This window comes from Macadamia integrifolia, chromosome 3 (genome assembly GCF_013358625.1).
Source record: "Macadamia integrifolia cultivar HAES 741 chromosome 3, SCU_Mint_v3, whole genome shotgun sequence".
NCBI classification, from domain to species: domain Eukaryota; kingdom Viridiplantae; phylum Streptophyta; class Magnoliopsida; order Proteales; family Proteaceae; genus Macadamia; species Macadamia integrifolia.
The window spans coordinates 23,645,791-23,673,256 of NC_056559.1; the positions used below are offsets into that span (position 1 = coordinate 23,645,791).

Sequence of the window (27,466 nt, forward strand, 5' to 3'; positions counted from 1 at the left end):
AAAAAAAAAAAGGAGAGAAAAACAAAATGGCATTTTAGATACAGCACATGGCCATTTATTAGAGGACCTATCACTCATCTTGATCATTAAATTTCAGCTTAAAATTAAGATTCTAAATCATAAAATTACAATAATGTTATTTTGGGTATATAAAATGCTATTCTTATTAATAACGTATAATGTTGTATTGTTTTGTCACTTCAGACTCAATTGAGGCATTTAGTTTCATAAAATTACAAGAATTCTTTCGCCACACGATGAATTCACGGGACTGATCAATAGGATGGGCCACTTGTCCCCCCCCCCCTCTTCCCTCTTCCCTCTTCCCTCTTCCCTCTTCAAGTGGCCCTAAGGCCACACGGTGAATGCATAAATGTTTACCGTGGCCTTAGGGAAACTCAGTCCTCTTTTTTTTCTTATAGTGGAACACGTTCTTACTTTCAACAAGGAAAAAAAAAATTATCCAATCTAAAACATTCAAGGGTGCGTGAATGTAGAATTATGGATGGACTGTTAAGAGGTGATAGATTTTTCAATGCAACGAACAACTAAGGGGTGGCTATAGGAGAATTATACTTTGCTTTATGATATTTTGGAACTTATGAAATCATTTCAATATTGTACACTTTTTTATATGTTAATAGCATTTTATTTATCATAAAAAATAAAGAGGAAATTAACAGTACTTTCCATTTAAAAAAGAAGGGGGGGGGGGGGGGAAGAGGGAGGTTGAGAGGTTGGGAAGGAAAAATGAATAAACATCATCACAGCAACGCAGTTACAAACACCACCATTAAGTAGAATTACAAGCATGAGATTCCATCCTCTAAGAGCCCGTTTGATAACAATTCCGTTCTGAGAACGCCGTTCTTTGGAAAAATCATCTATTTGTGTTACCTCATTAAAAGATGATTTTTTGACTCTGTTTGGGCGTTTGGTAAACTTGTTCCCCGTTCTGGAGATAGTTCTGAAGTGAAATGGCATTTGGTAAGAACTATTCATCAGCACATTTTTTTCATTTCAATATTTATATAAACGCTATTAATGACTAAATTGAAATGAAATTGATATCAAAATACATGGTTTCATGGTTTAAAAAAAAAAAAATTTAAATGTCACAATACCATAACATACATATGAAAAATGGTATCAAGGTTAAAAAAAATTAAAAATTAAAAATAAAGTTTACAATACAATAACATAGAATTTTGGTATGAATACTACAAAATTCCAGGTTCCATTGCAAATATAGTAAGAACCAATTAACACTCGTTCAGTCCAGTGCATACTATTTCCCATCATCGTTCAGGTTAAGTTTGTCAAATCACAGGTTTTTAAACATCCAACAATAGTATCACATTTTTTTTACTACAAAACTCAAATTAATTAAAAAATAAACAAATAAAATAACCAAAAGCTTCATCAAAGTAGTTTCATCAAAATACTTAAACACACTTTCTTCATATTGGTTGTGGTGTTTCCTTCACAGCCAACGCATTAGCAAGGCGTATCCTAACTTCATTCATTTCTCTTGTTCGGTTCCTTTGACTAGATGAAGATGAAGAGCCATTATAGTGTTGATGATCCGGATTGAAGTCATCTTCTGGAGGGTCTTTGTCATCGAGCCCAAATTCTGCAAACTCTCGATCTAAACGGGCTTCATCTCTTATATAGTTATGCAAGCCACAACATGCGATCACAATAGTACCATGAGTATGAAGGGGATAACCAGAGCAAATTAAACAGAGTATTTTCCAGTAAACTGAGTTTCAAACCAGATATGAACAGTACATGAATGGACTTGGAATTCAACTCGAAGGAATGAGAAATCTAGAACTTTAGTACTAAAGCTATGGAGTTGGTTTGCAGGTTCACCTGATGAAACCCATTTACTACTGCTAAAATCAATTGTCCATGAGTTTCCTGCCTGGTTTTCTTTTCCATTTTATTTTGGTTTGTCTTTTTGTGAATATTATCTAACCTGTAATACATGTATTACTGGACATGGGTCCAATCAAATACACCTTAAGCATGGCATATCAGCCCATCAATGTGGATCATCAATGGAGGATCATCATGATTGTAGTAAATTAATAAGAGAACTTCTATAGGTATAAAATTTATTGGAAGGACCAGAGATACAATTAACAGATTGGTCAACAGACCAGCCAGCCAAGATGCAGCATCTTGTTTAAAAGGGTCAATGCCATTATTTCTCAAGAAAGAGCAATTTTGTTCACTCGTCTTGCAGGAAGAGGAAAATCAGGACGTCAAAAAACATGATGTTCAGCATACCTGACAATGTCCACACTTCTCTCAAAAAATGAGAATGCCTGCTAAATGCACCAATACAGTGAAAGGAAGGATATGCCAAGTTCTAACATTTACCCCATAATTGTCTATTAAAACAAGTAATGGAGGTCACAGAGCCCTTCACCAAATCTGCGTATAAGTCTAACCAACAAAACCCTGAGAGCGAGAGATAGAGAAAGAGAAGAAAGCGAGAGCAAGAGAGATAGAAAGATACCTGCGAGAGCCTGAGAGACGGAGAGAGCTGCAAGAATAGCGTGAGAGATAGTAGTGGGCTGCGAGAGCTGCGTGAGGGAGGGAGATATTAGGTTTTATCGAATAGGAGGTCTTGGGGTTGAAATCGTCTACAATTGCGGACGATTTTTTTCCGTCGTTTCTGTTGTTTTTCCATTTTATTAGAACGAAAAAACGAAATCTTGTGTTTGATGCATGATTGTGGTGTTTTGGTTTTTTTAAAACAAAAAGTGGGAAAAAAAAATGAAAATAGGTCGATTTGACGAAACACCCAAAAGGCGTTCCGTCGGGGGAGTTTAGTTCCAAATTAAAAAAAAGTTGGAACTATCGTTCCCAATGATTCCTTTGCTCTCACGAGTCCGCACACAGAGAGGAGACAATAGTAGAGCCAGGTTGAAATCGTCTACAATTCCGATCTCGTACAATTCCGTGCAATACCACTTTCAGGCGGTGACACGTGTATTGATACCAATACAATGGTTCAGATCTAATACAACTAATAAAACATTAAATCAGTGAAGAGGCATTTAAATCAGATCTGGACCATTGCATTGGTATCAATACACGTGTCACCCCCTGAAGGTGGTATTGCACGGAATTGTACGAGATCGGAATTGCAGACAATTTTTTTTCGAGGTCTTGAGGTTTTTTATCGGGAATGGGTTCTTTTTTTATTTCCCAAAAGACCATCTTAAAAGTGAAGATCCCCACTCTTGGGACGACTTTTTGAACCGATTCGTTTCTTGGGCATAGAAACGAGGGAGGCGTTACCAAATACTTTTTTTCTCATTTATGTTCTAAAATGGAATCTAGAACAGAAAAGATCATCTCGGGAGAATTACCAAACGAGTTTTAATAGAGACCAAAACCTATTAATGAAAAGCAAAATGGCGAAAATAATTATGAGAAAATGCCAAATTATCTCTATAAACCCAACTATGAAAGCTCCTTGGGCAGAAATTTGCATAGTCACAAACAAGTTGGTTGTACTGTTAATGGGAGAGGCTAATCTACTAACCTATCAATATGGTTGGTTGGGGTCATATGTAGCAAATGATTTTAGATCCCACCTCGCGTGCATGTGTTTAACCTTTCACAAATATCTAAATTGAACCACCCAAATCTTGGGTAAGGAGCTCATGGAGAAGCATTAATAGAGGAAGAATTTCTATGTTTCATTTGGAGGGAAGGGGGGTAAGACGGTTATTTCGCCCTACCCTATGGACACAAAAGCTATACTCCTAGACAAAGTTCCTTTCCCCAAAAAATATATACTAATAAAATCATTGTAATTGAATCATAGATTAATTCCTGAAAATCCTGGTGAAGAGATACTATAATTTAAAATGCCTAAGCATTATTTCTCCAAAAAAATAAAATTGGTGTCACTTACATAGTTTGTGTGCTTAGTTATCAATAGTATAACTCATATCAACATGGTGAAAGGGAATGGAAAGAGATATCTAGTGCATCTTTGTAGCCCATCTCAATTCTCAATTGATACTGATATTCAAATTATAAATTTGTGTGTGAAAATCATCTGCAGCCATTACACCAGTGTAGTGAACATGGGGTGGCTGAGAGCCTCTTGAGGCACATGCTCAGATGCTCTTAGTTGTCCAATGCTTTTAAATGTCATCTATCATTTCATAAGTGTGAAAGGATGTTTTTCCCCCATGAATGAGATTGAGAGCTTCCCTAAAAGAAGAAATAAATGTGAGCGGTTATATGATCAAATTAAAACTTCACAAGTGCCAAATTCATCATCTCCTTTCTATTTAATAATCGGCATAGCAAATTCCATTCATGTGGCACAAATTAGTTGGCATTTTAAGTTCCTTAATTCCCTAACCGAGCATTTAGAGGGAAAGATCCAGAAAAGGGACTAAAAATTAGCACTACACCTAGCCAAATTTTCAACTCTTAAATAAGTATTCTAGAAGTTACTTGGACCTTTTAATCCTTTCAGTTAATGACTTTTTTTTTTATATATATATTTTTGTAAATGGATAAGTCAGGCTATTGGTTGTAAGGAAAATTTAAGGGAAAGAAAATGAAATTTTCAAACTTAAACTAGAAATTTTTGTAATCATTACCCATGTGGTTGTCTAAATGACTTGAATATCTTATCATATTTAATAATGATACACTTTACTTCTTTACATTTAATTTTTGTTTTACATTTCATATTAAAGGGTTTTGAATGCAAAATGAAATGAAATTTAATAACCAAATATGGAATGATCTAGAGTTAATGACATAGTCACATTGAGTTTCGAAAAAAGAAAGTCATATGGAGTAAATACAAAAATTTCTTCTTTTTAAGTAGGTAGATTTCACTTCTCCTTCAACTTTCCTTGCAATCTAACATAACTTACAAAGAATGATATTAGACGACTCTTGGATTTTTTATTATAGACTACAAACTCCATTTACAATTACAGACAACCCCAAATCACTCGATCCAAACATGCCACTATTAGTCTGATGATGGGACTAAATTGGGTTTGCAGTTCCCGGGAAAAGCCGTTATGTTTCAATTTCCAGAAACTGAAATTGTGACTCCTCTGTTTACAAAAATAAACTCTGAAATGAAAGCCCGCGAACCACACACCGTCGATCTTTGATTTTGTTGTCCTTTCTATTTAAACACACCAAAACCCATCTCAGAGATTCATTTATGTTTGCATTTTAATTGAAGTTTCTTGCGTTCTCCGCCTTCTTATCTTCCAGTTCTTTAAGTAGCCCATCATCTCTTTCTGCTATTTCATTACTGCTTACTTCATTAGTTGGTTTGTTTCCTCTTTTACAGTTTTTCCTTCAGAGGGTTCCCTGCTTCTTGCTATGGGGTGGTTTTTCGAGTCTCAAAACACAATCTACAAGCCCGTGAAGGACGTTGATCTGAGCCCTAACAGTGATGAGTTTTATCTCAGAGCCAATGTCAAAGGTTCAAATGAGCCTCTGTCTTCCTACTTTTCTTTTTGGGTCTTATCTTTTATTCAGTTCATGTTTGATTATTAGGAGGGTTTTGTTAGTTGATTGGTTATTGCAAGTGAAACTGTGATCAAATCTTGTTTAAAGATGGCCAGTAGTTTAGTTAACATTGACTGGTTTTGATAGTGCATTTAAAATGTTAGCAGCTTTGTGTTTTGATCATCTCTCTTTCTCTTTTAGTTAATGTACTTTTCGATTGCAAATGTTGGCAATGATGGTGTCAGAAATGGGGATCTTGAAAATCGACTACTTCGACTCTGAGTTTTGATTTCAATCTTGATTTTCATTTGTTGTGTTGGATCAGATGGTGGTACAATAAAATTTATTTCTGTTAAGTACATGGATTTCAACTTAGCAGATTTCTGTTGCATAGGATTGGGCATTTCCTATGGTCAATGGGCTTGTGTATTAGCAATATAGTTTGGCACATTTTAGAGACTACTTGTATTCTATCAGTGGTTATTAGCTGTTTAATATTTTTGAATGACTGAAAATGAAACATCCTTCACTGTTTACTACAGTATATGCTTTTTAATTTGTTCAATCTTTTTAAATATTACTAAATCTGGTAATCATAATATTAAGGAATAGACTCTGATGATGACTTAATTGTCACAAATATAGTTCCAGATCTGTTAACTTCTTGAATTCGCATTTGTTGCAGCTCCCCGTATGGCTGGATTTCTTATTAAAATTTTGGCATGGATTTTGGAGTCGAGATTTTTTGCAGCAATGCTGCTCTACATATTGAAGGATGAAATTTTAGTTCACAGGGTACTGGCTTGAACTTCTTGGTCATTTATTTGTACTATGAGGTGTCTTCCTTGTTTTTCTAGGCTGAATTTAATGTTCATAATCTGAATTCATCCATAGTTATTTAAACATGGTAATGGGTGGGCAGAGAGTCTACTTCACATTTGAGTCATCACAACCTCCATGCTGACAAATATGTCCAACCTTGCAGCTCATTTCATTTGCAAAGTTAGATGAGCTACCTTTGTTTGTTCCATGCCATCCTTGGGAAGGTCTGTTTACTTCATGAATTGTAACTCCCAACACTTTTTATTTGGGTTAATTATTTGTGACTTCTGTCTTTTCCTGTTGAAAACATTCTTCCTCAACGGCCTTCAATATTGATAATTTTGAGCTGCTATATTGCTTAGCTTTAAAAATTGCTAGTATGGTGGATTCCCAACTTTTAGTGCAGTTTTTCCTGTTCAAAACAAATAAACCTCTTAGGCTGATGATTTTATCTGACATAAGATGATTATGGCAGACCATAAAGAGAAGGAACTTAATTCAATATCATGTGATTCATCTCCACCTGAGAGAGTTCAACAAGCATTGGAATGCCTTCCTCCATGTTCGGAAATTGTACAAAATACTACGAGTCCCAGTTTCCGACGTTGGACAATACTAGATTATTCAAGAGCCTATATTTCAGGAGAAATCACCCCACTGATGGTATATCATTTTACGAAAAGAAATTTTTTACTTATGATGGTTTGGCATTATATAATTACTTTGTTTATTTTTACCTCCCATTATGAAAATGTTTTCGAAACTTCAGAATGCATATTACATAAGATGGATTTTAAAATGGTATGAGATTTTCATTGTTTTGGCTGCTTGGAAAATTCAAAATTCTAATATTTAAATAGAACTATATTTTTTGCTTTCTCATAATTTGCCATCGGGCAGGTTGCAAAACGGATTTTAGATTCTGTGCATGAATCTTCCTACTCTTCCTTGCAAATATCATTCTTTATAAACCAAAATGCTGAAGATATTTTAAAGCAAGCTGCCAAATCAACCCATCGGTATGAAAGAGGTACTTTTTGACAGCATAAAGAGTCCTCTTTCTTTTTCTTTTGGGAGCAGATTTATATATAAGTAATTTTTATTATTAAATAAATTTCTGCTTTTAGTCGTGCAATTCAAATGTCAGATTAACATTAATGTGTCCTTTTCACTACTAATTTTGTTAATACTCTCCAGGTGAACTAATTTCAGTTCTGGATGGGGTCCCCATTACTGTTAAAGATGAAATTGATTGTTTGCCATATCCAACTACTGGTACTACTTTATGAGGCTTCCAGTTTCAGAGTTATTATTATACTAGCTTGAGACAGCTTCATCTATTTACCAGTTTCTAACTCGGATGATGGTTCTAGGAGGTACAAGGTCGTTACACAAAATAAGACCTTGTGTCAATGATGCATGTTGTGTCAAGCGCCTAAGGTCATGTGGTGCTATACTTGTTGGAAAGACCAACATGCATGAGCTTGGTGCTGGAGCAAGTGGGATCAACCCACATTATGGGTAAGAACAAGAAACCCTAGTTTTAGGTATTGAATGCAATGTAGCTTTGGTGGTCTTCTTCATCATTATTTTTGGTCTTTATCCTGTTGAGCCAGAAGGGTTGAAAATAGATTGTTGGTATTGCTGAGTGAGCATTTTCAATTTATTGCAGTGCTACTAGAAATCCTTATGATATTACCAAGGTCTCTGGAGGTTCTTCTAGTGGATCTACCTAACGGTTCATTGCAACCCATCTCAGCCTGCTCAAACCCAGCTGAGCATGCCCGTTAGGAGTGTAAATATCCAACCCAAATGTTCAAACTATGTTGGTTTAACTCCTATAGCAACAAACTATTGGGTGGAGGGACTTACAGTTACATATGAGGCAGTGGTAGGGGTAACCTGTCACACCCCGTTCACACAGAACCGGACCGGTGACCGGGTTAACACCGGTTAACCCAAACCTGCCAGGATCATCTGATATAGTATCCCACCACAGCATACACACAACTAAGAAAGTGTTCATCAGTTCAGCGGAAGGCTTAATTCACCTGTAAATATTCCCATTATACTTGATACCCAAATTGTAATACATAGTTAAGTACATGTGGCATGCAGGCATGATATTTACACAAAAGAATACAATTTACATATCAAGTACACAAAAGGGATCATCAAAAACACAAAGGGTATAGCTCAGCTCGGTATCAAAAGTAGAGCTCAGCTCGGCATCAAAGGTAAAGCTCAGCTCGGTATCCAAAGGTAGAGCTCAGCTCGGTATCAGAAGAAGAGCTCAGCTCGGTATCAACAGTTAAGCTCAGCTCGGCATCAGAGCTGCGGTCTCGCAGCACAGCCCTCGCACGAGCAATCCGTGCCGTGCTCTAATTCCTCGGGGACCCACCAATCCTCTTCAGGGAATTCAACTGTGGGGCCCGACCCGTGCTCTTCAGGTTGATGACCTACAAAATCATCTAAAAGAGGTGCACACGTGGGATGAGCTCACTAGCTCAGTAAGTGAAAAGAAGGACCACACAGCAGTCCATACAACAAATCACAACCATATGCACTATATGCTATGCAATTCATTTTTAATCACATCCACCTAACAACATTACTAAGTCTTTGGTATAGTGCTACTACAACCACAGTGCGCGTATACTCTGGGTACAAGCCGCGAACTCCATCCCTCGATACGCCCATAGGGTTGTAGGAGAAGGCCCACCATGAGTACTCGGAACAGTAAAACATGCCGACCACCGGCTCTCAACATAAAGTAAATGATAGAAATAAAGGTGCTGACTCCAACAATTTAAAAGCGTATGTCTAACCGCCACAGTGACCCGACAACCGTGACCACTGCTTCCCCCCAAATGGTAACCCAACACCTCAACCCCTGTTGAGAAAGGTCGTAGCACGGGAAGATAATAATCCTACATCGCATGCTCCTATATGATATAGTACGATTGCATAGTGCCTCCGCGTCCCATTCCACAGGCCACCAATGCACTCGTTTCCAAGCCGACTATGGCATCTAGTCTACTAATGCATTATGCACAATGATGTCATCATTCATCACCTATTCACATCATCATTTGACATTAAGAAAATAAACGCAACACACAAGTCATAATAATATGAGGATGGCTAAGTTACACATAATTCGCATGATGACATGACTAGTCTAGATACAATTTAATGAATGCCAAACAAGCCTTAACATAAGTCCAAATGTCCTCTCCCCACTTACCTATAGTGTACAAGGACTCACGCTCGGTATGGGTGAGATCCGGTGCAAGAAGCGTACGTTTTGGTGAACCTAACATAAGTGAATGGGGTTAGCATTTCACCATTTTGGGATCAAAATTAACACTATCCAATGACAAAATCATGTTTAGAATCCTAAAAGAAGGTCACACGTCCGTTTTGGATCCGTTCGGACGTAAAAATCACGTTGAGAGCCTCTCGGGTGGGTAGGACAGCCCACCTGTCATGACCCACCGGTCATGACCGGCAAGCAGGTCGGCCCTCCGGTTGGGCCGGCCGGTTGGGCCCGAGGGTCTGCCCTCTCAGGCGGGTGCCCTCAGGCGGGCCATTTGGCCCACCGGTCTTGGCGGGAAAATGTCGTTTTCACCTGAAACCCTCCCCAAACTTTGGGGAATCAAATGGGGCTTTTCCCAACCCATTCTCCACACATTCAAGGTCTCATAAGATGGTTCTAACCTAGATCTAGGTTAGATTTAAGGGATGGAAAGCCATCTTACCTTCTTTGCTCAAGAACTCCTTCAAACCCCAAAATCACTTCAAATCACCAATGCTTTTGCCAAGCTTGTAAACACTTCTTCAAATCCTTCAAAATCAACACATAGATCATCTATTAAACCTTAGGCTCATCATCTCAAGGGGGATTTACAAGACCTCAAGAAACTCTACCCAAATCAAGGGTTTTACTTGGGTATGGTGAAAGTTTAAGGAATCTAGCCTTTGCTCACCTCTAAACGTAGATCTCGTGTTGGAGATCACTCTTCCAACGTCGGAATGGGAAGATCAAACCTCAGCGCTGCTGAAATCCATCTCTTCTTCCTCTTCTCTTTTCCTCTTCTTTCCCTTCTTTTCTCTCTCCTCTTTACTCTTCTCACCAAACGTCCGAGTGTCATAAATGAGAAAATGGAAAACCCATAAATGCTATTTATACTTTCTAAAATAACTAAGTAACCACATGGGTGGGTCACTCAGGTGGGCGGATGCGCCCACCTGTGACCGCCCACCTGAGGGCCAAAACTTGGCCAATAAGTGGGATTTTGACAGAATTCGACTCTCGGCACGAATCTCACTCTTGGCATAAGATGTAATATACGTATGCTCCTTAAGATACGGCTACATACCTGCTTTATCCGTACATGGCCTTATGATATGTGCATGTACATGGCTTGGGTACACCCATCTCCTCTGGCACTGGCTCGGACTTGTCTGGCCAGCCCGTGTTTAAGGTCACCCTTGCCGTCATGGTCCATAAGGAACCCGCCTTAACTCTCTCCGATTCGGGTCCTGCATGGTTAAACCGGGTCAACCGTGTAATCAAACCGCGTTTAAGAGTAGGGTATTACATTTACCCCCCCTTTCTGAAAATTTCGTCCTCGAAATTGGCGTACCTGGTTGTTAAAAAAGATGAGGGTACTTGGCTTGGATTTCATCATCTTTCTTCCAAAATGCTTCTTCAAGTGAATGATTAGCCCATCGCACCTTTACATAGGAAATGGAGCGATTACGAAGGGTTTTCACCTTTCGGTCCAAAATTTCAGCCGGCTGCTTTGTATAGGTCATATCAGCTCCTAGATATTCTGGTTCCACGGGTAATACATGAGATGGATCATGAACGTATCGCTTCAGCATGGATACATGAAATACGTTATGAACATCCCCGAGTGAAGGTGGCAGAGCAAGCATGTAGGCTACTGAGCCAACCCAGGCTAAGATCTCAAATGGTCCAATGTATTGGGCTCAACTTCCCCTTTCTGTGAAATCTTTGCAACCCTTTAGTAGGAGAGATCTTGAGAAACACCTTTTCTCCTAGCTGAAATTCAATGTCTTTTCTGCGGTTGCCTACATAGCTCTTTTGATGAGACTGAGTTGCTTTAATCCGTTCTCGAATAATATCGACCTTGTCACAAGTCATCTGTATCATTTCAGGTCCTAACATTCGGCGTTCACCTACCTCATCCTAATACAGAAGAGTTCTGCACTTCCTGCCATATAATGCCTCATACGGAGCCATCCCAATTGTAGCTTGGTAACTGTTGTTATAGGCAAACTCCATAAGGGGTATATATTCTTCCCAACTACCACACATTTCCATTGCACATGCCCTGAGCATGTCTTCTAATATCTGTATGGTTCGCTCCGACTGACCATCAGTCTGTGGGTGAAAAGCAGTACTCAAATTCAATTGTGATCCCAAGGCACGCTGGAAGCTTTTCCAAAATCTGGAAGTGAATCTTGGGTCCCTATCTGATACAATGCTCACTGGCACTCCATGTAAGCGCACTATGTTATCCATATAAAGTTGTGCTAATTTGGCCATAGAGAACTTGGTCTTGATGGGAATGAAATGAGCAGTCTTAGTAAGCCGATCAACGATCACCCATATCGCGTCCATCCCCTTAGGTGTACATGGTAGTCCGGTGACGAAGTCCATTGTAATCCTATCCCATTTCCATTCTGGTACTGGGAGTGGCTGAAGAGTACCATAAGGTCGATGCCTCTCAGCTTTTATTTTCTGGCATGTAAGATAAGTCGCCACATACAGAGCTATTGTGACTTTCATGCTTGGCCACCAGTAATTTTGTTTGAGGTCTTTGTACATCTTTGTACTTCCTGGGTGGAGTGAGTACTCGGAGCTATGTGCTTCTCGCACTATCTTGTCTTGTTTATCCAAATCATCGGGTACACACAATCTACCTCGAAACATCAATGCCCCATCACTGGCTAAAACAAAATCTGGGTCATTCATTGTTTGATCTTGAACCTTAACTCTGATCCGCTGCAATTCAGGATCCAAAGGTTGTTTCATTATTACCTCTTGCCTAATCGTCGGATGCACCTGTAGAGCCGTCAAGGATACAGTCTACCATTTTAGGTTTTTTGGTTAACGTTCAAACTCTAAGGTTGCTCCTTCATATAAGAGAGCTTCATCCATTAGTGTTGCCTCCTGTACAAGTGGTGGGCGGACTGCTAAGTATGAGAGTGACACAGTCTGTGCCTTCTGACTCAATGCATTTGCCACTACATTAGCCTTGCCGGGATGATATTGAATGTCGCAGTCATAATCCTTCATGAGCTCAAGCCATCTCCTCTGCCTCATGTTCAAATCCTTCTAGGTGAAAAAATACTTAAGGCTTTTGTGATCACTGTATATCTCGCACTTCTCCCCATACAAGTAATGTCGTCAAATCTTAAGGGCAAAAATGACTGCGGCTAGTTCCAAGTCATGAGTGGGGTAGTTCTTCTCATACTCCTTTAGTTGTCGGGAAGCATACGCTATCACCTTTCTGCGTTGCATGAGAACACAACCCAACCTAACTTTGGAAGCATCAGTGTAGACTGTCATTCCACCTGTGCCTTCAGGGATGGTCAACACAGGGGCCGACACCAACCTCTTCTTAAATTCCTGGAAACTCTTCTCACATTCCTCTACCCAGTCGAATTTCACACCCTTTTTGGTTAATTTAGTCATTGGTGCTGAGATTCGAGCAAAATTTTCAATGAAGCGCCGGTAATATCCAGCCAAACCCAAGAAGCTTCTAATTTCAGTGACATTTTTAGGGCTTTCCCACTCTACTACTGCTTTCACCTTATCAGGATCCACCTCGATTCCGGCCTTAGACACTACGTGCCCCAGGAATCCAACTTGCTCAAGCCAAAATTCACATTTGTTGTATTTGGCAAACAATTGTTGTTCTCTCAACCTCTGTAGCACCATTCTCAAATGTTGAGTGTGCTCCTCTTCTGTCTTGGAGTAGATCAAGATGTCATCAATAAAAATAATTACCCATTTATCGAGGACATCGTGAAATACTCAATTCATTAAATCCATGAATGCTGCCGGTGCATTGGTTAACCCAAAAGATAACACTAGGAACTCATAGTGACCATACCGAGTCCTAAATGTTGTCTTGGGTATGTCGCCACTCTTTATCTTGAGCTGATAATAGCCTGATCGAAGGTCTATCTTTGAAAATACCTTAGCACCCTACAGTTGGTCAAATAAATCATCAATGTGTGGCAATGGATACCGGTTCTTAATGGTTAGCTTATTTAATTCCCGGTAATCAATGCACATACGCAAGCTGCCATCCTTCTTCTTGACAAACAATACTAGGGCACCCCAAGGTGAAACACTTGGGCGAATAAACCCCTTCTCCAATAATTCCTGCAACTGCATCTACAACTCCTTCAGTTCGGCTGGTGCCATCCGGTATGGGGCTTTAGACACTGGAGCTGCTCCAGGAACCAAGTCTATGGCAAACTCCAACTCTCTATCAGGCGGTAAATGCATCAGATCATCTGAAAAGACATCGGAAAACTCTTTAACCACCTTTACCTCTTCTAGAGGTGTAATCCTTGCATCAACATCAAGTACCAATGCTAAGTAGCCCTGACATCCACTCTCCAACAATTTTACAGCTTGAAGGGCCGAGACAAGGATCTTTCTCGCCCGTTTCATTTTATCTACTCGGTATACCAATTCTCTTCCTTCGTCATCTGTCTCCCTAATCAGCTTTTCAGCACACATCACATTAGCTCGATGAGCTGACAACCAATCCATGCCCAGTATAACATCAAATCTATATATTGAACTTAATGAGTTGTGCCTCCAATTTCTTCCCACTGATCTCCACTGGGCACGGCCCATACACCTCCTTCAACTGTGTAACTTTACCAGTAGGCATACTAACAATCATCCCATGATCTAGGGTCTTGGGTGGCATGCCAAGTTTCTCAGCAAATCTCTTAGATAAGAATGAATGTGTAGCTCCTGAATTAAACAAAACATAGGTTGGTATGCCCGATATAGATAGGACACCTAGTGTAACAATGTATATAATTTCAGCTGGTCATCAATATTTAACATAAGGAAATTCTTAAATTTAAAATGTACCTGCTACCACTTCTGTGCTGGCCTCAGCTTCCTCAGCTGATAGGGTATACATCCTTCCCTACGGTTGATTCCCCCGAGTTAAGGGAGGTCGGTACGCAGAGGGCTGACTGGAGGGGAAAGCTGGTCTGACCCGACAGTCTTTTGTATAGTGCCCATAAGAATGGCAGTTAAAGCAACGGATCTGAGACGCTAAAATTAGGGCGGGGCCCCTCTGCACTTGACCCGTTGAAGATGGAGGTCGGGGCGGCCTTGGAACTATAGGTACTGCACTAGTGTTTGGGCGGAAGGATGTAGAGCCCAAACCACCAGCCAGTCAAGGAGGGTAGCCAGATGGCCTATAAGGCTGCCTATATGTAGGCCCAGAACTGTACGACCACGATATGCCTTGTAGAAGTTGCCCATATCCAGAAATGGATTTGTTCTCTTCCACAGTCCAGGTGTGAGGGACTGTTCTCCCTTCTGCTTATCCTCCATGGTCTTGGCCTTCTGCACAATCTGGCCATAGTCGGTCAAATCTAAAACCTCAAGCACAGACCCAATGGATACCTTTAGGCCTTTCAGAAATCTTGCAGCCTTCTTTTCAGCTGTCCTCATATGCCTAGGGGCAAAATGGAACAAGCTCTCAAACTACTGTTGGTACTCAAGGATAGTGTTACCTCCTTGAGTTAAGGCCATAAATTCCATCTCCTTACGGTCTCTGAAGCTGCGTGGGTAATGATTGTCCAAGAACAACTCCTTGAACTGTTCCCAGGTGGGTTCCGGATGTGCGGCCAGCAATATGGGCTTAAAGGCTTGCCACTAAGAGTTTGCCTCCTTGAGTTGTAACCCCACACAAATGAGTTTCTGTGCATCTGTGCACTCAATCACCTCAAATATTTTCTCCAGCTCCTGGATCCACTGGTCCGGCTCCAAAGGATCACTCCCCACCTTAGAGAATACAGGTGGCAAGTTTCTCTTGAATGACTCCACTACCTTTGACGTATTATTCGTCGGCGGGTAATTGGGAGCATAAGCTAGATGGTAAGGGTATGGAGGGGACACCACATACGGAGGAATACTGAATGGCGGAATTGGAGGTGTACCTCCCACTTGTGGCCCTGTACCAGACCCTATAGGTGGGTCCTGTGGAGTAAGTATCCGGGGAGGTTGACCTGATTGAGAAAGGTCCAATTGTTGCTGAAAAGCAGTCATAAATGCTTGCTGTTGCTGAAGCATTTGTTGCTAGAAAGCCTGTTGTGACTGCTGAATTATGGTAACAACATCCCCCGGAGTAATAACCGGTGGAGGGTTCGGAAGTGCAGTCATAGGTGGGTCCTCTTGTGCCCCACCCTGACCAAAGGTCTCTGGAGGTTGTGGAAGTGAGGTTTGCCCCACAGAGCGGGACCTTCTGGGATTCGGTGGTCGACCGACCGGACGAGGACCACGCGGGGTACCTCGGGCATTACTACCGGATCTAGTACGTACCATCGTATCCCTGTACCTGGAACATATCATACACCACATTGGTTAAACACCATAGAATTAATACAGGCATATAATTATAGGCCAACACGCAGGGTATTATAGTGTATGATAGTTTGCAACTAACTGCAACTTAATTCCAAAAATATAGGGCTAGTGCTTTAGTAAGTATGACAATGGTCCCACTTGACCATAACATATTATTATAAGAATAATAATAATTATTATATTAATAATAATAATCTTTTTTTTTTTTCAAGTTTTCTCTCAACCGGCGAGCTGCCACCAGAGGGGCTGGTTGGCCCGCCGGTCCTACCCGAGCGAGAAAAATGAATAGGGCTTTTAAGTCCATGTTCCTCTTGTTTCTCCCATCTTTCTCTCACTCTCACTCTCTCTCTCTCAGGAGATTTTGGAGAGCTTCTTCACACTTTCACTCGTGATCTCACTCAACGATCCGGCGGTTTGGGAAGATTTCAACCCCTCTACTTACAAGTAAGTTTCTTCCTCTTTTTCTTCTCAGAACTTGCATTTTGGGGGTAGAACTCATGAGTAGTCTTCAATCTCAATTCTTTTCCGTGTTTTCTTCCATAGAACAGTGATTTCATGTGAATGTGATGTTCTCTCTGTGATTTGTTTCTAGTTTTAGGATTTACTTCTCACTTTTTGAGAGAAAACCCCAACCGTGCCCTAGTTTTCTCAAATTTGGGGATTTCTTCAATTTTTGCTCTTTTCTTCCCAACTAATAACTCAAATGCAATGCCTTATGTTTGATTTGTACTTAACATGCTGTAGAGATCATAGAAAGTCCCTTATGTTTGAAATCCCATTTCTTCCCATGAAAATCCATCTTTTTGTGTTGGGTTTCTTTGATTCCCTTTACATCCTTTCGTATTTGTGGACCTCAATAGCATATTAGCATATGTTTTTGCATATTCTTGATTGCACTACAATGGCATTTCAATCTTAGACCTGTAGCTTCAAGCTTTCCTCAATTGTGAGTCTTTTAAGCTTTTCCATAGATTGGACTTGCACCTTGAGAATTGGGGTTTTTCCATTCCCTAATTGTCATGCTTTATATGCCTCTTTTCACTTTTCTATTTTGCGAGAATTGGGTTTTGGGGCTTCCTCTTACTGCTTACCCATCTATTTATTCCCTTTGTTATTCCCTTTTTTTTTCCTTACCGTTTTTTCCTCTTTTCTTGCCAGGATGTCTTCTCGCAAAGGCAAAGAGCCCGCATCCTCTGGCACTCGGCGTAAGACCACCGCTTCTAAGCGGAAGAGTGCGGGGACTAGTTCTCCAGTCCCTCACACAAGGAAACCCGGACCTGCCCATTTTGATCCTTCCGACTACGATGAGGAACTCTTCCGCTGTTCAGAGGTAGCAACCAACTGGCAGGCCTTCCTAAAGAGGTCTGTAATGATAGAGAAGACTGTGGTAGTTGACGACTTCTACAAGATTTAGCTTCAGGAGAGATTCACAACACTGGACTGGCAGTCTATCCTCCACATAGACCGTCCATGCTACGAGCAGTTGGTTCGTAGATTCTACTGCAACCTGGAGGTTTCCTACCAGTACGGAGAGTATGCGATAATTAGTATGGTGAAGGGGGTGGACATTCAGCTGACCATGGACACCTTGGCTAGTATTTTGGGTATCTCTTCAGCTGGGCACCGTTTCTACAGTCCTCCCAGGAGTAAGCCCATGGGCCCATTCATGAGTTTGGAGACGCCGGACCACATCTATGAAACCATCTGTGGCAGCAGTGAGCGTCCGGATTCCGAGACATCATTTTACCCAAAGGCTCGTGTGTTTGCCCGTTTGGTCCAGTTCAACTTGCTCCCCAGAGGAGGTCACCGGAACCAGGTGGGCTTCATGGCAGCCTTCTTAGCCTTCTGCATCTATAAGGCTTTAAAGGGGGGTGACGAGCACTTGTGCTTGCCTTACGTCATCCTCAAAACCATGGAGCACCATACTTCTCACCCCGAGGATGGAGGGTTTCCATATGGCAGGATCCTCACTAGGATCTTTGAGTTCTTCGGAGTGGTCCTGAGTGGTGAGGAGGGGAAGACTCAAGCGGACAAGTTCGACAGGGGAAATCTATTGAGGATGGGTCTCCACACTCTTATGGATGTACCTCAGAGAGCAGGAGCTCAGAGAGGTAGGGATAGGAGGGCTGCCCCTAGGGAGGATGTTCCCATGGAGGAGGAGTCCAGTGAGGAGGATGAGGACTATGTTCCTCAGGGTGGGGAGGATGATTTGGTGGACGAGGACATCCTTGAGGAGGTGCCTCATGAGTCGAGAGGTGCTGATCCTGGCTTCACTAGAGCTGCAGGCCCACCGCATAGAGCCCCACCACCTGAGAGTGGTGCATATGATTTTGAGGGCATGATGTCTACTATGAGGGCTTTGAAGGACGGGCAAGATCAGTTGTTAAGAAGACTGGAGGAGAGTGCTTCTAGGGAGGAACGCATCCTGGAGAGGCAAGCTACTTTGGAGAATTCCTTCCTCAGACTTGGCCAGGACTTGGATACAACAGCCAATACCATTTCAGCAGATTTTGGCCGACTTCAGAGGGATGTACAGCTGGTGAACTCGAGGTTCGACTACTACGACCATCGACTCAACGTTAACTCTAGACCTTAGGTGAATGGAGTAGTAGTATTGGACGATGACGATGATCAGTGAGGACTTAGCTCGTCCACACCAGCTTCTCACCTGTTTCATTTTGTTGATCTTATTGTATTTTTTTTTTCTTTTCTCATTCTTTGTACTTTCTCTGTAACTGGACTTATTTGTGGGATGATGTGTTTTGATGGTGGTTTGTGATGAGTTTGTATGTTTGAATACCTGTGTAGTTTAGTTGTGGTGTCTTTTGTTAATTATGATTATTGATATATATATATATATATCTGTTATTTATCAGGTGTTTGTGTAAAATTTTTGGAAATCTTGTTTTGCGTCATTATGCTGCCGAAATTTCGTCAAACTCGTACTCGATGGGTTATGACATCAATTAATTAACCTTTCATTTTCTCTCACACATGCCATGAATGCAATATCTAAACGCAACCATTTTTTTGTTACTTTCTTTCTTTGGCTTTTATCTCTTTAAGGTTTTTACATTAACCCAATCCCATTTTCTGTTATAGATTCTATGGGGTCTAATGGTATGCTGAGTGGAATAGAGCATCACGCTCTGATACCACCGTTGTCACACCCCGTTCACATAGAACCGGACCGGTGACCGGGTTAACACCGGTTAACCCAAACCTGCCAGGATCATTTGATACAGTATCCCACCACAGCATACACACAACTAAGAAAGTGTTCATCAGTTCAGCGGAAAGCTTAATTTACCTGTAAATATTCCCATTATACTTGATACCCAAATTGTAATACATAGTTAAGTACATGTGGCCCGCAGGCATGATATTTACACAAAAGAATACAATTTACATATCAAGTACACAAAAGGGATCATCAAAAACACAAAGGGTACAGCTCAGCTTGGTATCAAAAGTAGAGCTCAACTCGGCATCAAAGGTAAAGCTCAACTTGGTATCCAAAGGTAGAGCTCAGCTCTGTATCAACAGTTAAGCTCAGCTCGGCATCAGAGCTGCGGTCTCGCAGCATAGCCCTCGCATGAGCAATCCTTACCGTGCTCTAATTCCTCGGGGACCCACCAATCCTCTTCAGGGAATTCAACTGTGGGGCCCGACCCGTGCTCTTCAGGTTGATGACTTGCAAAATCATCTAAAAGAGGTGCACACGTGGGATGAGCTCACTAGCTCAGTAAGTGAAAAGAAGGACCACACAGTAGTCCATAAAACAAATCACAATCATATGCACTATATGCTATGCAATTCATTTTTAATCACATCCACCTAACAACATTACTAAGTCTTTGGTTTAGTGCTACTACAACCACAGTGCGCGTATACTCCGGGTACGAGCCGCGAACTCCATCCCGTGATACGCCTATAGGGCTGTCAGAGTAGGCCCACCGTGAGTACTCAGAAAAATAAAACATGCCGACCACCGGCTCTCAACATAAAGTAAATGATAGAAATAAAGGTGTTGACTCCAGCAATTTAAATCTAGTACGATTGGCCCTCTTGAATATACCACTGGGGTTGCCGACTGTCCTATCGACCAACCGGGCGTATGTCTAACCGCCACAGTGACCCGACAACCGCGACCACTNTAAAATGTTAGCAGCTTTGTGTTTTGATCATCTCTCTTTCTCTTTTAGTTAATGTACTTTTCGATTGCAAATGTTGGCAATGATGGTGTCAGAAATGGGGATCTTGAAAATCGACTACTTCGACTCTGAGTTTTGATTTCAATCTTGATTTTCATTTGTTGTGTTGGATCAGATGGTGGTACAATAAAATTTATTTCTGTTAAGTACATGGATTTCAACTTAGCAGATTTCTGTTGCATAGGATTGGGCATTTCCTATGGTCAATGGGCTTGTGTATTAGCAATATAGTTTGGCACATTTTAGAGACTACTTGTATTTTATCAGTGGTTATTAGCTGTTTAATATTTTTGAATGACTGAAAATGAAACATCCTTCACTGTTTACTACAGTATATGCTTTTTAATTTGTTCAATCTTTTTAAATATTACTACATCTGGTAATCATAATATTAAGGAATAGACTCTGATGATGACTTAATTGTCACAAATATAGTTCCAGATCTGTTAACTTCTTTAATTCGCATTTGTTGCAGCTCCCCGTATGGCTGGATTTCTTATTAAAATTTTGGCATGGATTTTGGAGTCGAGATTTTTTGCAGCAATGCTGCTCTACATATTGAAGGATGAAATTTTAGTTCACAGGGTACTGGCTTGAACTTCTTGGTCATTTATTTGTACTATGAGGTGTCTTCCTTGTTTTTCTAGGCTGAATTTAATGTTCATAATCTGAATTCATCCATAGTTATTTAAACATGGTGATGGGTGGGCAGAGAGTCTACTTCACATTTGAGTCATCACAACCTCCATGCTGACAAATATGTCCAACCTTGCAGCTCATTTCATTTGCAAAGTTAGATGAGCTACCTTTGTTTGTTCCATGCCATCCTTGGGAAGGTCTGTTTACTTCATGAATTGTAACTCCCAACACTTTTTATTTGGGTTAATTATTTGTGACTTCTGTCTTTTCCTGTTGAAAACATTCTTCCTCAACGGCCTTCAATATTGATAATTTTGAGCTGCTATATTGCTTAGCTTTAAAAATTGCTAGTATGGTGGATTCCCAACTTTTAGTGCATTTTTTCCTGTTCAAAACAAATAAACCTCTTAGGCTGATGATTTTATCTGACATAAGATGATTATGGCAGACCATAAAGAGAAGGAAGTTAAATCAATATCATGTGATTCATCTCCACCTGAGAGAGTTCAACAAGCATTGGAATGCCTTCCTCCCTGTTCGGAAATTGTACAAAATACTACGAGTCCCAGTTTCCGACGTTGGACAATACTAGATTATTCAAGAGCCTATATTTCAGGAGAAATCACCCCACTGATGGTATATCATTTTACGAAAAGAAATTTTTTACTTATGATGGTTTGGCATTATATAATTACTTTGTTTATTTTTACCTCCCATTATGAAAATGTTTTTGAAACTTCAGAATGCATATTACATAAGATGGATTTTAAAATGGTATGAGATTTTTCATGGTTTTGGCTGCTTGGAAAATTCAAAATTCTAATATTTAAATAGAACTATATTTTTTGCTTTCTCATAATTTGCCATCGGGCAGGTTGCAAAACGGCTTTTAGATTCTGTGCATGAATCTTCCTACTCTTCCTTGCAAGTATCATTCTTTATAAACCAAAATGCTGAAGATATTTTAAAGCAAGCTGCCAAATCAACCCATCGGTATGAAAGAGGTACTTTTTGACAGCATAAAGAGTCCTCTTTCTTTTTCTTTTGGGAGCAGATTTATATATAAGTAATTTTTATTATTAAATAAATTTCTGCTTTTAGTCGTGCAATTCAAATGTCAGATTAACATTAATGTGTCCTTTTCACTACTAATTTTGTTAATACTCTCCAGGTGAACTAATTTCAGTTCTGGATGGGGTCCCCATTGCTGTTAAAGATGAATTGATTGTTTGCCATATCCAACTACTGGTACTACTTTATGAGGCTTCCAGACCAGTTTCTAACTCGGATGATGGTTCTAGGAGGTACAAGGTCGTTACACAAAATAAGACCTTGTGTCAATGATGCATGTTGTCAAGCGCCTAAGGTCATGTGGTGCTATACCTGTTAGAAAGACCAACATGCATGAGCTTGGTGCTGGAGCAAGTGGGATCAACCCACATTATGGGTAAGAACAAGAAACCCTAGTTTTAGGTATTGAATGCAATGTAACTTTGGTGGTCTTCTTTATCATTATTTTTGGTCTTTATCCTGTTAAGCCAGAAAGGTTGAAAATAGTTTGTTGGTATTGCTGGGTGAGCATTTTCAATTTATTGCAGTGCTACTAGAAATCCTTATGATATTAGCAAGGTCTCTGGAGGTTCTTCTAGTGGATCTGCTACAGTTGTGTCAGCAGGACTCTGCCCTGTTGCTCTTGGCATTGATGGGGGAGGTAAACTAGTTCATTGCTTTCTTATTAATCCTGACACTTTGTACAGTTCTCAACTAGAATCTATCACTTCTATTGCTTCTCTTAAGAAGTGAAACCATAAAATGGAACTTTTGGAATGCTCCAGTCATAGTTAAAAGGTATTATGAAGGATTTCTGATTTGGTTCTTAAACTGTTTCCTATAGATGAACATATTTGAATGTGAGAGTAGTGTGTGTTGGCATGGTGCTTTCTCAACAAGCTCACTTCTCTTCTAGCCTCAGCCAATAAAAACTAGGAGATCACATTTGGCCATCAGGGAAAGACCTTTGAGATTTTATGTTTTTATTGTGAAGTATCCAAGGAATTCGAATAAGGGAAAGAGGCCATAAAATTCAGTCATTATGTTAATTTTTGTGCTTTAAACAGTATGCCCGATGAAAAGGTGGACTCTAGAGGTTTGTTACCTTGAAATGTGGAAGGGGACCATGCAAAAAGTGAAGAATAATGCTAGTGAAATGTAGTTGGACCTTTTCAGGCCATTTCATTAGCCTTTTAGAAGGAAAGACTAAAGAACAAGTGTTTGGCTTGAGGAAAAATAGGTTTTGGGTGACATCAGCTGACCAATATCTTGAATCAAGTTTTGCGAAAATGCTTCACTATTAAGAATATGGGATAAAATCTTTTATCTTTATGCTGAAGTTCTCCTAAAAGAAATCGAGCAGCTTTAAATTAGCACAATCCAAATTCAATAAACATGGGTCTGTGCCTCTGTGGACAAAATTTACAGACCTGAAAAAGGGTGAAAGTGCTTTTCAAAATGTAATCAACAGATTTAATGGTGAAATCTGTTGGTTGATGGAGAGAACAAAAATTCCACCATCCCATTCCAAAGGCATGCCTTCTGATTTGTGTCAGTTTCTTAGTTATTTTAAAAATGAGAAGAGTTCAAGGGACGTGCTTGAGAAACCAGTTTCCAGAAGAATTAAGAAAGCAATCTCTGAATTTGGAGGAAAAATCTCAATTCCCCAACGGATTCAATTTGGATTTTAATAGATATCATTGTGATATTGCAAAAGAATTTTGAGAAGGCCCTTTTCGTCGAGGGACCAGTCAAGAGTTTAAAGAGTTCATAGGAAAAAGGAATTCTAGAAGGCATTCTCGGAATGAACTCAATGGAAAAATTATATATTATTATTTCTGAACAGTGGGATTGTGCTAGCAACTCTTCCTTAAAAGATTATCATGAAATTCCTTTCTCATGTCCGTAAGAGCATGTGACTTCAATTTTTTCGACAAAGCCTACTTTTTGATCCTTAGAGGTACTTATACTCATTTTTTTTTTTTAATAAATCATTATCACTACTAGCACTTTACAATTAAATATACAACTTGTTTAGGTTCTGTACGGTTGCCTGCTGCTCTATGTGGTGTAGTTGGTTTTAAACCAACTTTTGGATGTGTTTCTCACTTGGGGTGAGTAATAACTCCTATGGAACTCCATCTTTATAGACTCTTTACTTTATCTCTTGAAATGAATGGATTCCTGAGATTTCTAAAATTTGTTTTCTTTGTGGTCTTCAGTGTTCTTCCTTTCAATTGGACATTAGAAATGGTTGGAATACTAGCAGGGACAGTTGAGGATGCATTCATTGTGTGAGTGTCATTTCTCTTTTGAACTTGGTTTAATCACTGTTTTGAAAATTAGACAGGACCAGAAAGGCCAACCCTGTTTGAGAGGAACTCACCTATAAGGGCAAATCCTATGTACACTATTTCATCGATCAGAAATAAAAATAAGGGTTTTACCTTATACTTGATTGTTAAGTCTGATAAATACAACCATAATCTTACAAACAAAATGATTAGAAAGATGCTTAAATTCAATTATTTTTCTGTCCTACTGAAATTAGACACATATTACCATGGGTGCAAGGATTGGCGATCAAATCAAGGTACACTAGACCTTCGATGTTAAAATATAATTGAAAAAAAAAGAATTGCAACTGTAATTGGGTTGGTCTAAGGTTTCAGTGTTGCCTGCATAATCTGTGTGCCCGAATCTGCCCAATCAATAAACCGGCTGTTATCGTTTTTAGCCTGCTTATACAATGGTTAAATGGGCTTGGTTCAGGCACAGGGTGACCTGACGGTTCATTGCAACCCATCTCAGCCTGCTCAAACCCAGCTGAGCATGCCCGTTAGGAGTGTAAATATCCAACCCAAATGTTCAAACTATGTTGGTTTAACTCCTATAGCAACAAACTATTGGGTGAAGGGACTTACAGTTACATATGAGGCAGTGGTAGGGGTAACCAATGTGGGACTATTCTCCCAACACTTCCCCTCACGTGTAGGCAGGATGGAACTGTGTACACATGCACAGATGCACAAATAATGGAATGGCACCTGCTTTGATACCATGTAAATATCCAACCCAAAAGCCAGAACTATTGGATGGAGGGACTCACAGGTATATGAGCAATGGAAGGCTTTAGTAGTAAGCAATGTAGGGCTATTCTCCCAACAAGGAGATTACTAGGAATTTGCTTCCCATCTCAAAGCTCCCTCATCCTTATCCCGTTTTCTTCTCCTTCATTTTCTTCTTTCTATATTTCCCTTCTCACTTTGTTTCTTCTTCCTTCTTCTTTCTCTTGTTTTAATATTTCACTTTGCAGTTTGAGTGCCATACATCAGTCTATTAGCCCTCATTCAGCAACGGAGAAGTCTTAGGAGAAAGAGATCTAGATGTGTCAGCCTGTTCCTGCCCAATTATATATGGATTGGATTCAGGCTGACCTACCCCAGCCAATTTAATAACTGAGCAGGTTTGAGCTGGGCCCAACCCATTATCCCCTATCTCAACCAATCAGAATTCCCCCCATTGCCACCTCTATGCTGATCCAAACTGCTATTCTCAGTCCCACTAACTATGTGAGGTCGTATAATATCGTTACCTATTTTCAGATATGCAGCTATCAGTGGGGACATCTTATCAGATCAACCTACTACTTTATTGGTGAGCTACTATATTTGCATATCGTCCATAAATTTTCCTTTATTTAGAAGTTGAATTCTTTCCTTTACCACATTGTAAATTAATGAGTTCCTTCTGTGGTAAGATCTCTTACTTTTCTCGTTCACTGAACACTCACACGTACACACAAGTGATATAATATTTGTTTTTCTAAACTTTGCAATGTATCCATCCTATGTTTGCTTTGTTCAGTGCTTTACTTGCTAATTAATTGGGAAAAAAGGACTTTATTTCTTATACTTCAATAAAGCTAGTTATACCATCCTAGTCTTCCATTATGAACACCTATCTTCAGTCATTTGCTAACTTTGTTCCTTATTTTTTAAAATGACTTACCAGCCCAAATTATATTTTCCATTGCTGAAGTCGACCAACTCTATCCCCAATGTTAAAATGGCAAAATATGGAGAGGTTCGTGTTCTCTCTCAAATTCCTACATACATAGAAGCTATGACTTGTTGACGCTACAACAATCTGATATTCTTTAATAATGTTTCTCATTATCATATTTCCAAGGTTAAGCTAATTTCCTTGCTCTCTCTGGATCAAACAGTGGTTTAATGATTGCACTGATGACATTAAAAAATGCTGTCACCAAACTCTGGATCAGCTTTGTGAGTGTTACGGATGGGAGGTATTTTTCAATGGTTATATGTCTAGTAACCTTACTGGTTTGTTTTATTTGCTAGCGGTGTATGGATGGCATTTGGGAATCTCTTGTATCTTTCCCTTACTAGAAAAGGTAAATTGCAGTTAATTTTCAAATGTAAGTTAAAAGGTGGACATAGTACTCAGATCACATTTATATTGATTACAACCACATGATGCTTTTCCAATTTGGCTAAGGCTACTTAGATCAGATTACAGTCTTGGTTACAACTGTGTGATGCTTTTCTAATTTGGCTAAGGATTTGTTTTTTGTAGACTGTAAAGGTGACCATACCAGAGATAGAAGTGATGCGCCTGGCACATTATGTGACAATTGGATCTGAGTGTAAAGCTGCACTTGGAGCTCATCTGGAGAAGATGTATGTTGTCTCCAGCATTCTCATTATCTTACTTGCCTAGAAAAAAGTGGAGCTACTCCCAATGCTAATATAATGCACTCCCATTTAACTAGGGAAACTTCAGAGTTTGGGTATGATGTAAGGGTAACACTTTCCCTATTTGGATCCTTTAATAGCAAAGAGTATTTGACTGCCCAGAAATTTAGGTAAATCTTACCACCTTGTTTTACTTATTCATGTGTTAAGGTATAATCTCACTATCTGCATCTACAATGATTGCATAGTACTTTTTTTTTTTTTTTTTTTTTCGTTTTCAACAGTCTATAGATATGATCTATGAATCATATCTAGATTAAATCTTTGAGTAGGAACAGTAACTGTGTTAACCATTGCTTTGTGAAAACTTAAACTGCGATCCAATGTACTAATAAGGTGTGTGTTGCCTAAGGATACATTTATATATACATTTTTAGAGCTAAACTGCTCTTTATATTTGCATGGCTGGAGTGTGGCTTGAAGCAGTTTTTGGGCCATGAGGCAGTCTGATGGGCCCCAAATTTATCATATGACCATGAATCTATATTATAAGCAATCTGATCCCTCCACCTGTTCTAATGCTTTGAAAAAAGTCACTTTTGTATGGTACTAGGAGCAGCAAAGGTACCACTAAAAATACAAAGGGTCCATTTGGCTGAGATATGCTCTCAAATTTAACATGTAGCCTATCCAAGTTGTTCCTCATCTATCCAATGGTCAGATGATGGAATGAGAAATCCATGTGGCAAAAAACAAGCCATTTTAATTTGAATCTTAACCACTATACTTCGGTTGGCTACATTTTCCAATTGGTTCTTTTTTTTTCTGGGAAAAAAAACTGC

General features: G+C 39.8%; 1 protein-coding gene and 1 long non-coding RNA gene across 4 annotated transcripts in view; one reads left to right on the forward strand and one right to left on the reverse strand.

Annotated features, from left to right (window-relative positions):
* Positions 1-1,137: 1,137 nt before the first annotated feature.
* On the reverse strand, positions 1,138-2,677 carry LOC122074811. The gene is made up of 2 exons (XR_006139051.1): positions 2,528-2,677; positions 1,138-1,665 (listed from the first exon to the last, which is right to left on the reverse strand). It is a non-coding gene; the product is annotated as an uncharacterized LOC122074811 (long non-coding RNA).
* A 2,314-nt stretch (positions 2,678-4,991) lies between these two features.
* Positions 4,992-27,466, forward strand: part of LOC122073222 (fatty acid amide hydrolase-like) — a 25,685-nt gene continuing 3,210 nt past the window's right edge. Inside the window, exons 1-15 of one of the 3 annotated variants that reach the window (XM_042637760.1) lie at positions 4,992-5,491; positions 6,203-6,312; positions 6,503-6,563; positions 6,815-7,002; positions 7,240-7,369; positions 7,537-7,614; positions 7,713-7,860; positions 22,455-22,567; positions 23,945-24,020; positions 24,129-24,200; positions 25,512-25,563; positions 25,921-25,992; positions 26,135-26,323; positions 26,506-26,609; positions 26,702-26,794. In XM_042637760.1, the coding sequence (XP_042493694.1) occupies positions 5,389-5,491; positions 6,203-6,312; positions 6,503-6,563; positions 6,815-7,002; positions 7,240-7,369; positions 7,537-7,614; positions 7,713-7,860; positions 22,455-22,567; positions 23,945-24,020; positions 24,129-24,200; positions 25,512-25,563; positions 25,921-25,992; positions 26,135-26,323; positions 26,506-26,609; positions 26,702-26,794 (1,589 nt within the window). In that variant the 5' untranslated portion in view covers positions 4,992-5,388. The remainder of the gene's footprint in view (positions 5,492-6,202; positions 6,313-6,502; positions 6,564-6,814; positions 7,003-7,239; positions 7,370-7,536; positions 7,615-7,712; positions 7,861-22,454; positions 22,568-23,944; positions 24,021-24,128; positions 24,201-25,511; positions 25,564-25,920; positions 25,993-26,134; positions 26,324-26,505; positions 26,610-26,701; positions 26,795-27,466) is intronic. The other 2 variants (XM_042637762.1, XM_042637761.1) reach the window with 2 other exon arrangements.